Raw genomic sequence first — 12,644 nt, 5'->3', positions numbered from 1 at the left:
TGTGAACCATGTGTGTTATGCAACACTTTTTGATAGCTGTTGCCAATTAAATTGACTTAACTTATTGACAGACTCGGGGAAGAATTTTCTAAGAAGGTGTGATTATGAAAGTTTGGTTGCACCAAAGAGGAAGAGGGGTAGTAACTGAGGCTCTGGATCTAAAAGCCTTGCTTGTGGGCCAGGGGAACACGTGATTAAAGCCTTCCTGCAAACACAGCATCTGCAAACGCGGTTTTAAACCCTTCCTGCAAACAAACCAAGTAAATTTTACTCGAAAAGAGGCCGTGGATGTGCTATTTTGTGTTCCTTTGCTGAGATTCTAAGCCGCTGGGACACACCCCGGCCTTGCTTTGGCAAGTCTTCCTTGTTCTTTCTTGACCAGTTTCAGATTTTTTCCTCATTCAAACACACACAGGGTGGCAGGGAGAGATTTTTGTTTCACGACTATTCCAAGTCGAGGGGAAAGAGCGGGAGAAAACCAGAAAAAAGCTGCCCTTCCGTGGGGCCAGGCTCTGGGAGGCTGCGGTGGGGAAGTGGGGGGGGTAGTTGGGGGGGGCGGGGGCGGTGGGAGGGCTGTCACGTGACTCGTGCGGGGGCTGCTGGGAGTGCGGCGCGCTTCCCACCTCCACCCGCGAAGTCCGAGCACCCCGCGCCCGGCGTCTTCACTCCCTCGCGTTCGCTGACGAGGAAGGTCCCCATACCGCGAAGTACATTGGCCTTGGGGTGGGGCCGGAGGGATGGGCGCCTGTGAGAATGTGACGGACTGTGACACAAGGAAGGGCGAGAGGATGGAAGCTTCCTCTGAGGGGCTCTAGTGGGACGGAAGCAACAGTAGGGAGGAAGTGGGGAGGGGCGGTGAGAAGTGAGGAAAAATGGAGGCGAAATGGCATGAGGGGCTAGGATGGCGTTGAGAAGAGGGAGAAGACTAGAAGGAGACAGCTGCATGGGGCAGAAGGGACAGTGCTTAGTAACAGCCAGGTCACTAAGCCTAAGATGGCAGAGCCAGGGCAGTGGTCAGTGTTTGGCACACAACGAAGACCAGCCCGTCCACCAGGCCTGTATCTGCTGAGGCCTTGAGCTATGACAGGAGAACGAACTTATTTTTGCAGAAACAGTTACTCCATTACAAGTTTTCATTTGACATAGGGGCACAGTGTTACTTTGGGAGAGAAGAGAAGGGGGTGAAAGGGAAAGGGAGAATTAGAAGGGGAAGGGAGGAGAGAAAAATCTGCCTGTTGGCTTCTCTGAAGTATTTTCCAACTCCCAAGGCAAAGTTAGCACTGCTGTGCATGTGTAGTATTTTCTAGATACTATTAATACTATTACAGCACGTAAACTTACATACTATAAAGGTACTGGCAGGAATGGAGACGTACGATACAGAATTTACTTAATAAGCATCTTTCAAATTTGTTGTTGCTCTGTCTTCTATATATGCATATTTTATAGGACTAATTAAACAGATGCGTTAGAGTTACCCAAGTCAGCATCGTTTCTCAAAAACAAGAAAGTCATTTGATAACTTGAATATGGACAGGGCTCCCCTCATCTCAAAGACACAGCGACTATACACTTCCAGGTTTCAACATTTGGACTCCTAGGGAAAATGCCTTCCGAATTTATGGAAAAGTACAAGTAAAATTTGAAGCTACTTTAAAGTAAGGTTGGACAGTGGGAATAACCTCAGACTCGAAGAGTGAGATCTCGGTTCTAGTTTAGCTCAGTCTTACTGGTGTCACTTGATCCACCGTCACTGTCCCTGTTTTCTCACTTGTAAAAAATGAGATTGAATTAGATGAACTGTAAGACCTGTTTCAACATTAAGATTTTGTGAAGATAGAAGAATCCTTTTTTTTTTTTTTTGAGGTGGAGTCTTGCTCTGTTGCCCAGGCTGGAGTGCAATGGCACAATATCGGCTCACTGCAACCTCCCTCTCCTGGGTTCAAGCAATTCTCTCGCCTCAGCTTCCCGAGTAGCTGGGATTACAGGCGCCTGCCACCACGCCCGGCTAATGTTTGAATTTTTAGTAGATACAGGGTTTCACCATGCTGGCCAGGCTGGTCTCGAACTCCTGACCTCAGGTGATCTTCCTGCCTCAGCTTTCCAAAGTGCTGGGATTACAGCCGTGAGCCACCGCGCCCGGCCGAAGATAGAAGAATCCTAACTGAGCCAGTCCTGAAACAAGGCAGAATTGCCAGAGAGACTCATTTGGCTAAGTACATAGAGAGGAGTAGTTGAAAATGATAGGACTAGTAGGCTTGCACCAGATAGTACAGGACCTTGAAGGCCATATCATGGAATTTCAGCTTATTCTGGAACAATGAAAGTTTTTGAGTTAAAGGAATGCAGTAATCAAAGTTTTGAAAGATTACCCAAATAGCAGTTGATAGAATGATTTAGAGGAGGGAGAAATTGAGTTTAGGAAAGTGACAGATAATGACAGTCTAAATTAACATCAGCAGTAGGAGTGGGAAAAAGGGAAGGGTTCCAGAGAGCTTGTAGCATGGAGTTTGTACCTAAATCTGGCATTGTTCTAAGCTTTGTAGCTGGTGCCTTCGGAATATGATGGCAAATCACCTTGTAAAGCCTGATAATAGAAATTGCAAGAGGCCAAGAGAATTGGAGGTAAGCTGTATGCCTATGGAGGCTTAATCTTTTATTCTGTTTTACATACTACTCGAGTTTCTTCCCTGTAAGAAAGCTGTATAGATAAGTGGAATTTAATGTATTCGTATGCCCAGAGCTAGGATTGTCCTACAACATAGCAGGAACTATGTTGATTCCAGCTGCTTTTTCACTAAGTATAGGCCTCCAAGAAACTATTGGGAGATTTCTTTTTGGTAGCTTGAGATCTAGAGACAGAAGTGAGTCTGTGCCTTTATGATCCATAGGATTTTATGTAATTATTTTGCTGTGATAAGTAAGATAACTAGGTACTATAGTTACTGATCTTTTTAAAGAGCACAGTATCCTGTCCTTTACTACTGCCCCCACCAATTGATCTGTTGCATTTGGGACATGATTTGCTCCCTTGAAGATTATATTGTTTTGCAAAATTTCGCAAGCATTTGGCTACTATCTAAATTGTGTTTAGCTTCATTGCTATGAGAACATCTACTGGTTCAAGATACCAGAGGCTTTTTCAGCAGGAGTTTAAAACCACATTTAAAGTCTAATTTAAGGCTGGGCCCATTGGCTCATGTCTGTAATCCTAGTGCTTTGGGAGGCTGAGGCAGGAGAGTCGCTTGAGGCTAAGAGTTTCAGGTCAGCCTGGGCAACACTGCAATACCTTGTCTCTGAAAACGAGGCGAGGCGAGGCGAGGTGGGGCGGGACGGGGCAGGGCGACAAAACACAAAACTAGCTGGGCATGGTGGAATGTGCCTGTAGTCCTAGCTAGCTACTCAGGAGTCTGAGACAGGAGGATCGCTTGAATCTAGGAGGCTACAGTGAGCTAAGATTGTGTCACTACACTCTGGCCTAAGTGACAGAGCGAGAACTTGTCACAAAAACAAACAAATGAAAAGCAAAGTCTAGTTGAAAAGCAAAATAAAATTTAATATATTGAGCAAAGTGTTTCTTGGGCCTGTACATTTCCTTAATAATAAAAACTCAAATGACTAAGTCATATGCTTTCTAGCATGTTTGCCTTTTTCTGAAAAATGTTTTATTTGCTTTTTCTTAATAAACAAAATATGTATGTCCTGAAAATCTTATTGACTGTACCTGTTTTCTTTATTTTGTTCTGTTAGTCTCCAGTGCCAGATAGTCCACAGCTGTCCTCTCTTGGAAAATCAGATTCATCTTTCTCTGAAATTTCCGGACTATTTTATAAAGATGAAGCCTTGGAGAAAGATTTAAATGGTGATGTATAAAATGTTTATATTTCTAAACATCAGTTTTATAATGCAGAAGGTTTGTTATATTTTATAACTTACATGATTTTTCTTGAACAGATGTGAGCAAGGAAATTAATCTAATGTTGTCTACCTATGCAAAGCTTTTAAGGCAAGTACTTACAGTATATTCTCTGGGGTCTTTATGTTAGTTTTCTTCTGGAAACTCTGTATTGGGAAGTTTAATTCTGTGGCTGCCAAACCTCTCCAGTAATTAAAACTCTGGAATTTTTTATTCTACCTCAGTCCCTTATAATAGATTAGTTGGTTATTTTCAGGGAATAGTGTCAACTTTTCCATTAAAAATCCTTTTTTTTTTTTTTTTTTTACTCTTGCCAAGCTAATACTAGACTGTATATATCTTGGTCTGTGATTAGATGACATTACATTTTAAATTTTATGTAAATACCTCTTTGAGAAAAATGTTTGGTGAAATTAATGATAACAGACTGATATTAAAGATAAATATTTATGTCATAGAGAGTCAGCCTTTCATATCAATGGATTCTGAGTCTGTGGATTCAATCAACCACACATTGAAAATATTTGGAAACAAAGGGTGGTTGTGTCTGTACTGAACATGTACAGACATTTTTTTCTTGTCATTATTTTTCAAACAATACAGTATAACAACTGTTTACATAGCATTTACATGGTATTGGTCTTATAAGTAATCAAGAAATAATTTAAATTATATGGCAGAATGTTCTTAGGTTATATGCAAATACTATGGCATTTTATATAAGGGACTTGAATATCTATGAGGGATGTTCCTTTGGTATCTGTGGGGGATTCTGGAACCAATACCCCATGGATACTGAGGGATGACTGCATTTATATTTTACCTATATCTATTTTAAGACCAAATTTAAATATTTTATTAGCTTAATATGTTTATAGAGTATTTTTTTTACACTGCTGGACAGTCATTATCCTTGGATAGTGGTTTGTATGGTTGTAAAAATAATGTATATAATTGAATATTAGTGTTATAATGTATAAGATACACTTCCTGTTGTGTCAGGAGACCTTTTTGAGTAGTCAAAAATATTTGTGGGACTAATTTTTTTTCTGAAGAGTATTAGTAAATTAATGAAGTTCTGTGGCACATAAAGCCATTTAAATGAAATAGTTAACAAATATTGCGTAATGAAGAACAACATAATGATGTTGTTTATATCTACTTAGTTTAATATACAACTTTTTTTCCTATTAGTGAGAGAGCAGCAGTAGATGCGTCTTACATTGATGAGATAGATGAACTCTTCAAAGAAGCCAATACTATTGAAAATTTTCTAATACAAAAAAGAGAGTTCCTGCGACAGAGGTTTACAGTGATTGCAAACACATTACACAGATAAAATATATACTTGAAATAAGCTGAGAATTTAAACCTATTATTGTTACAATGAAAGAATGACATTTATGCTTTGAAAGCTCTCGAGTTGTTAAAGAAAATGTATATCTTGATTAGAGAAGGGGAAATTCCTTGAATTTCTAGGTTTAAAAAGGAACTTTTAAATTCCTTAATGTTAATATTAATGTTCATGTTAATGTCCTAAGCTGGCCATTAACATGAACTACGTCACTTTTCTTTTGAGGGTCAAATATTTAGCTTATTTTATAGAAGTGTAAATTATTTAAATCTTATGTGGATTCTTTTATTTTTTCCTTAAACTTCTTAGTGTTTCTTAAACTTCCAAAAAAGGATTCAGTTAATTTATAATGTTTAATGATATTATACTTTTAGAATATTTTGTTTAAATATCAGATAGTTTTGGAGATAATTTTGAATTTTTTTTTTTATGTTCAGGATTATAAAAGAAAGTTAAAACCTTAGAGGTGATTTTTCCAGTTTCTTAGAATATAATGATATAACTGTGTGCTATTTCCATTTGATTATTTTCACTATTAGTTATTATGTATGACTAATAAAAGCTCTTGGCTTAAAATTATTTTCTTCTGGTAAAAGTAGTAAAATAAAAACCAGAAATTACTCACCAGAACCTTGTATGAGTTGGCTTTTTTACACATCAACCACATCAACATGTGCAGTTAATGAATTATATTTAGAAACATTAGCAGCAGTGTGGTATGGGATAAAGATTAGTGATCCAGAAGTAAATAGATTGGCTTAAACAACAAGATGACTTTGGGAGGTCACTTCAATCCTATTATAATTGAGAAATTGAATTTGGACTGGAGGATCTATACTACTCATCTAGCTAAAAAATTTATCCCTTTAATGTGAAGTACTACCATGATTTTACTGAAAACTTTCTATATTATATATTACTATATGGGATAGCTATATTAACCAGATTTTTAAACAAAATAGCACCCATTTTTCAATCATATAGGCAGTTCAGTTTATTACATGTATATTTTTCCAATATAAGCAATCAGAAAATTGCAGATAGTACTATAGGGAATTGTTATTCCTAAGGGAGACTGCACATTTGCCTTGCTGCCTTCTAAGCTCTAAAATAAAATCTCATTTCATCATATTACTGTTGTAAGGCATAAACACCACATAATGTAAATACTCATATAAGAAAAGATGACAAAAGTGAAATAAAGTAATACTTGCTAAAGAAAATTGGTTAAGTGGAAAAAATTATTGGGTTGATAGAGGTGGTAGCACAGAACAGGTTGGAGGTCAACAAAGTAATTATTAGAAATGAATTTTTTTTTTTTTTTTTTTTGCCACGTGCAGTGGCTCCCATTTCTAATCCTAGCTACTTGAGAGACTGAAGTGGGAGGATGGCTTGAGCCCAGGAGTCTGAAGCTGCCGTGAGCTATGATTGCATCACTGCCCTCTAGCCTGGGTGACAGAGTGAGACTCTGTCTCTAAAAAAAGAAGGAAAGAAAGGAAATTTTTTCAATTTTTTATTTTATTTTATTTTTTTTTGAGACAGAATCTTGCTCTGTTGCCTAGGCTGAAGTGCAGTGGTGCGATCTTGGCTCACTACAACCTTTGCCTCTCGGGTTCCAGCGATTCTCCTGCCTCGGCCTCCTGAGTAGCTGGGATTACAGGGGCCTGCTACCACACCCGGCTAATTTTTTTTTTTTTTTTTGAGACGGAGTCTTTCTCTGTCTCCCAGGCTGGAGTGCAGTGGCGCGATCTCGGCTCACTGCAAGCTCCGCGTCCCGGGTTCACACCATTCTCCAGCCTCAGCCTCCCGAGTAGCTGGGACTACAGGCGCCCGCCAACACGCCCGGCTAATTTTTTGTGTTTTTAGTAGAGACGGGGTTTCACCGTGTTTGCCAGGATGGTCTCGATCTCCTGACCTCGTGATCCGCCTGCCTCGGCCTCCCAAAGTGCTGGGATTACAGGCTTGAGCCACCGCGCCCGGCCTAATTTTTGTATTTTTTTTCTTTTTTATTATTATACTTTAGGTTTTAGGGTACATGTGCACAATGTGCAGGTTTGTTACATATGTATCCATGTGCCATGTTGATTTGCTGCACCCATTAACTCATCATTTAGCATTAGGTATATCTCCTAATGCGGTCCCTCCCCCCTCCCCCCACCCCACAACAGTCCCTGGAGTGTGATGTTCCCCTTCCTGTGTCCATGAGTTCTCATTGTTCAATTCCCACCTATGAGTGAGAACATGCGGTGTTTGGTTTTTAGTCCTTGCGATAGTTTACTGAGAATGATGTTTTCCAGTTTCATCCATGTCCCTACAAAGGACATGAACTCATCATTTTTTATGGCTGCATAGTATTCCATGGTGTATATGTGCCACATTTTCTTAATCCAGTCTATCGTTGGACATTTGGGTTGGTTCCAACTCTTTGCTATTGTGAATAGTGCCGCAATAAACATAGGTGTGCATGTGTCTTTATAGCAGCATGATTTATAGTCCTTTGGGTATATACCCAGTAATGGGATGGCTGGGTCAAATGGTATTTCTAGTTCTAGATCCCTGAGGAATCGCCACACTGACTTCCACAATGGTTGAATTAGTTTACAGTCCCACCAACAGTGTAAAAGTGTTCCTATTTCTCCACATCCTCTCCAGCACCTGTTGTTTCCTGATTTTTTAATGATGGCCATTCTAACTGGTGTGAGATGGTATCTCATTGTGGTTTTGATTTGCATTTCTCTGATGGCCAGTGATGATGAGCATTTCCTCCTGTGTTTTTTGGCTGCATAAATGTCTTCTTTTGAGAAGTGTCTGTTCATGTCCTTTGCCCACTTTTTGATGGGGTTGTTTGCTTTTTTCTTGTAAATTTGTTTGAGTTCATTGTAGATTCTGGATATTAGCCCTTTGTCAGATGAGTAGGTTGCAAAAATTTTCTCCCATTCTGTAGGTTGCCTGTTCACTCTGATGGTAGTTTCTTTTGCTGTGCAGAAGCTCTTTAGTTTCATTAGATCCCATTTGTCAATTTTGGCTTTTGTTGCCATTTCTTTTGGTGTTTTAGTCATGTAGTCCTTGCCCATGCAAGGATTACAGGCTTGAGCCACTGCGCCCGGCCTAATTTTTGTATTTTTAATAGAGACGGGGTTTCGCCATGTTGGCCAGGCTAGTCTCGAACTCCTGACCTCAGGTGACCCACCTGCCTCAGCCTCCCAAAATGCTGAGATTACAGGCATGAGCCACGGCGCCCGGCCAAAAGGAAATTTGTAAAAACTAAATACAACCAGAACATTTGTGAGTTAATACGACATGTCATCTGGATTTCGACCTACCATCATTAAGAAATGTTCTTTTTCTAAGCATTTATTACTAATATGAAAAACAAGGCCGGCCAGGCACGGTGGCTCATGCTTGTAATCCCAGCACTTTGGGAGGCCGAGGCGGGCGGATCACGAGGTCGGGTGATTGAGACCACGGTGAAACCCCGTCTCTACTAAAAATACAAAAAATTAGCCGGGCGTGGTGGCGGGCGCCTGTAGTCCCAGCTACTCGGAGAGGCTGAGGCAGGAGAATGGCATGAACCCGGGAGGCAGAGCTTGCAGTGAGCCGAGATTGTGCCACTGCACTCCAGCCTGGGCGACAGAGCGAGACTCTGTCTCAAGAAAAAAAAAAAAAAGAAAAGTAAGGCCAACAGGTTGTTTCAGACTAGATTTCATAATATACTTGTTATATCCTGATGGTATCACCATTGTTTAACATCTAGTTCTTCCCTTTGCAGGTTCAGAAAATTGATTTGATCATTTCATTTGATATGATTAAGACTGGAGAACTGATTTTAAGTCACAATGTGTTTACTGTTCAGCACTGTTCAGAATTGTTATACCTTGTAGTATAAAGGTGCCTGAAAGCCTAATCATGAAGGCTTATTTTTTAAATCAAATTTGGATGGCTTTGGTACCATCCACGTAGACAAGAGTAATTATCTTGGCTAGGCGTGGTGGCTCACACCTGTAATCCCAGCAGTTTGAGAGGCTGAGGCAGGCAGATCACTTGAGGTCAAGAGTTCGAGACCAGCATGGCCAACATGACGAAACCCTGTCTCTAATAAAAATAAAAAAAAGTAGCCGGGTATGGTGGCATACACCTGTAGTCTCAGCTACTCAGGAGGCTGAGATGAGAATCACTTGAATCCGGGACGCAGAGGTTGCAGTGAACCGAGATTGTGCCACTTTACTCCAGCCTGGGTGACAGAGTGAGACTCTGTCTCAAAAAAAAAAAAAAAAAAAAAATCTCACAACTGGAGAAATGCTATTGCAGGAATCCCATTGCCCTTTAATTTACACTTCTAATGTTACTCTTTACTATTTCAATAAAATCTCACAAATTTATAAGTTATTTTTCATTGATTACTAATCAAAATATATACCAAACCATCTTTGTACTCTGCTATATGTTTTAAGACACTCCCTTCTGACAATTTTAACCACTTCTTTCTTGAAATACAATTTTGCTAGGAAAACATGATATGTTAATGTTAAAAGTAACTCTGTGGCAGTGCTGTGGGAGTTATTAGAAGACCTTTTGGTAAGAGAGTCAGAGAGGTAGATTTTAAATTGGATTTTTGAAAAGGAAAGGGGATATTTCAGGCAGGGGAAAAGTTTCTTCAGTGGCACAGAAGAACAAACATATCATGGTATGTTAGTCACTTTGCTGGGATGATAATTCATGAAGGGGAATAGTGTATGGTCTAAAATCCTGGAGAGTAGGGACAATCTTGTTTCTTGGTATTCTTTCTTTGTAGCACAGTATTTGCTACATTGGTGCTAAAAATGTTAAATTAATAAAGTCATATACATTTTAAGGGCATACTTTCACTCATGCTAGATTGTTAGAAAATGTTCTGTAAAATTAATGAATAGAAAAGAAAAGGAAGGATGAAGTGATTTAAAGGCAGAGAAAAAGGATGAAAGGTAAATTGTTGCCAGATTGTAGAGTCCTCTAGTGGCAGTCTAAGTTCAGACTTTATTCTGTGTTGGAATCTTCCAGAAGAGAAGAGTGGCATAATGAAATTGATGCTGTGCATCAGGATAAACGGACTTAACTGTAGCGTGAGAACAGGTTTGAAAAAGAAAAGTTTAGGGAGGGGGAGACCACTATTGGTGGTCTAATTTTAATATTTCAAACAGCTACTGATTATAGATAGGGTGTTTGGATGGTTGTCATGGAAATAAGCCCCGCCCCTTAAGCCACCTCCTCTCTTTGACCTGTCAGTGAGGGAGGGACAGTCCAGGCAGTTCTGTGCGTGTTCACCGTTTAGTAATACTCAGAACTGCCAGTGTGAGAGGATTTGGAAATCACGGGATCTGCTCAATACAAAAATTTTTTTCGAGTCTTTCTCCATTTTATCAGGAGTCTTTCTGCCACTGCAGTGGATTTCCTTCCTGTGATGGCACACCGGCTCCCAGGTAGAGAGTTTGCCCCTTTCTCTTCCTCATCCTCCTCTTCTTGCCAGTCTGTGCTTAGAATTCTGTGCCTCTTTCCTGAAGATTGCTGGGAGCTTCTGAAGCTTTGCGTCCTGTGTGGCTCAGATGAAAGAGCAATTCCTCAGAGTCCCGGAAGTTAAAGAAGGCTGAGTTAGGATTGTTTCCTCATGGTCAGGGAAACAGCCTTCACATTTGTATATTTTATGCAATATTTAGGGCGGGATTCAGGGGCTTGGGATTCTTTGGGATTTGCAATAAGAAGAATATTCAATATTTAGGCTTTTCTAAATTGAAAAATCACTGCCACATGTTCTAATGTAATTGTTTGGTTTCTCTATTTGCATTTTGCGGGGACTGCCTTAAAACTCATTTATTGTTTTATAGCCTTCTATTATAGTTACCATTGTTACATAATTTTATGTATAGAAATTGGCGGATCTACAGCTTTCAGAAATCATACTAATATGCACTATAAATTTTAAAATTACTTAATGTAGTAATTTAATGTTTGCAGTATGCAAGGGAATGTATTATGTACTGGAAGGAGAGGGGAGACAAACACCAGACCCTGTACTCAAGGAGTACTGGTAGTATCATTTATCATACAAGACAGATAGGATAAGGTCCATATGAGAGCTATAAACAGATGCTGTGAGTTCAGACTAAGGAGAATCAGTTCTTGCTGTAGGTAAGGGGAATGCTGTGTTTATAAAGCAAATGACATGGAAACTGGATCTTGGAGGATGAGTTTGGTGAGTGAATTTCATCTGAAGGAGTTGGGAAATATTTTAGATGAAGAAAATTGATTGGGGGGAAATTAAACATTGTATTTTGACATGTTGAAAGTCACCTGCAAGAAGTAATTGATGAAATTAAGAGACTAGATGAGATTGCCAAGGGAGAGTGCTGAGATTAAAGATCCAAGGTAGGACCTTAGGAACATTCATGAAGTGATAAGGGGCATAAGGAGCCCATAAAGGGAATTAACATTTGGAAAGCATCCACTGTGTTTATATTTGATTATGACAACAGACATAAACAGGAAGTATTAACCTCCTTTTATTTCCATTTTATCATTGAAAAACCTGAGGCTCAGAGACATTAAGTAACTTGCTCAAGGTTGTCAGCTAATAAGTAATAAAACTAGCAGAATGCAGAGAGTAGTTACAGGGCAGCAGGAAAGTTAGAATAGGACAATGTCTCAGAAGCTATGAATAGAAAGGAGTTTAAGAAAGTGTAATTGTCAAATTCTATGGAAACTTTGAAGAGCATGTAGCAGATTACCAACAGCATGCTGTAGAGTATACAACATATAGACATGTAAATATTTTCTACAATGTAAAATGCTTTAAATTCGTGTATCTCTACTTAGACAAATGCCCAATCAGGCCATTTAATTTACTTAAAAAAGTAAGATGAGTAAATTACATACCTGACCTTAGGGAATTTATTTGAATCTGAGAATAAGATAAATATGCATAATGTTAATAAAAGTAGAGTAAGATAAATACCTGAGAGTTTCCTTCTCTATCTTTTCAAAGCATCCTCTTTGTACTTCTGATACTGTAGTTCCCAGATTTTAGTATGCTTAAGAATACCTCCTTGTCCTTCCCCAGAGATTCTGATTTATTAGGACCAGAATGGAGTCCAGGAAACTGCATTTTAGCTGTAACACCAGGTATTTCTGTTGCAAGTAGTCCTCATACCAGACTCTGAGAAACAATGCTGAAATAAAACACAGTGTCAGTGATCTGTTTACTAGGCAGTCAGTTCTTTTATTTCAGGGTTCTAATGCTTTTTATCCTCAGCAGTACCAAGTACTTTGTCAAATGAATAAAATAAAGAAGATATTACACCTTATTAGACTGATCATTAAAAGCTATGTAAATATAATAATAGC

General features: G+C 39.3%; 2 protein-coding genes across 8 annotated transcripts in view; both read left to right on the top strand.

The window, feature by feature from the left end:
• The first annotated feature begins 630 nt into the window (after nt 1-630).
• On the top strand, nt 631-5,897 carry TEX12 (testis expressed 12). Of its 2 annotated transcripts, none has more exons than XM_004090557.3 (5): nt 631-707; nt 2,539-2,625; nt 3,751-3,862; nt 3,955-4,006; nt 5,111-5,469. In XM_004090557.3, the coding sequence occupies exons 2-5, from the start codon at nt 2,563-2,565 to the stop codon at nt 5,253-5,255; spliced, it is 372 nt and encodes a 123-aa protein (XP_004090605.1). In that variant the 5' UTR covers nt 631-707; nt 2,539-2,562; the 3' UTR covers nt 5,256-5,469. The 2 variants fall into 2 exon arrangements, with proteins under 2 accessions (XP_004090605.1, XP_003253198.1); XM_003253150.3 differs by having other exon boundaries at nt 665-780; nt 2,547-2,625; nt 5,111-5,897.
• Nucleotides 5,898-10,530: 4,633 nt separating this feature from the next.
• The window catches only part of BCO2 (beta-carotene oxygenase 2), a 50,259-nt gene continuing 48,145 nt past the window's right edge, over nt 10,531-12,644 (top strand). For 2 of the 6 annotated variants that reach the window (XM_012495853.2, XM_003253153.3), the window contains exon 1: nt 11,404-11,496. Coding sequence is in view for 2 of the 6 variants with exons in the window: in XM_012495848.2 (XP_012351302.1) it covers nt 10,708-10,726 (19 nt within the window). In the remaining 4 variants the exon portion in view is untranslated. Of the gene's footprint in view, nt 10,727-10,792; nt 11,497-12,644 lie in introns of those variants that run through there. The other 4 variants (XM_012495848.2, XM_012495849.2, XM_012495850.2 and 1 more) reach the window with 4 other exon arrangements.

The sequence above is a fragment of the Nomascus leucogenys genome, chromosome 15, assembly GCF_006542625.1.
Source record: "Nomascus leucogenys isolate Asia chromosome 15, Asia_NLE_v1, whole genome shotgun sequence".
Taxonomy (NCBI): domain Eukaryota; kingdom Metazoa; phylum Chordata; class Mammalia; order Primates; family Hylobatidae; genus Nomascus; species Nomascus leucogenys.
Note: the sequence above shows the minus strand (reverse complement) of the source record. Positions and strands in the feature narration are given on the sequence as shown.

Bases quoted from the DNA above. Each gene is read 5' to 3' on its own strand.
- TEX12 (XM_003253150.3), top strand. From the start codon at position 2,563: ATGATGGCAAATCACCTTGTAAAGCCTGATAATAGAAATTGCAAGAGG. The intron at 2,626-3,750 runs GTAAGCTGTATG...TTGTTCTGTTAG, and splicing joins AGAGGCCAAGAGAATTGGAG to TCTCCAGTGCCAGATAGTCC. The intron at 4,007-5,110 runs GCAAGTACTTAC...TTTTCCTATTAG, and splicing joins ACCTATGCAAAGCTTTTAAG to TGAGAGAGCAGCAGTAGATG.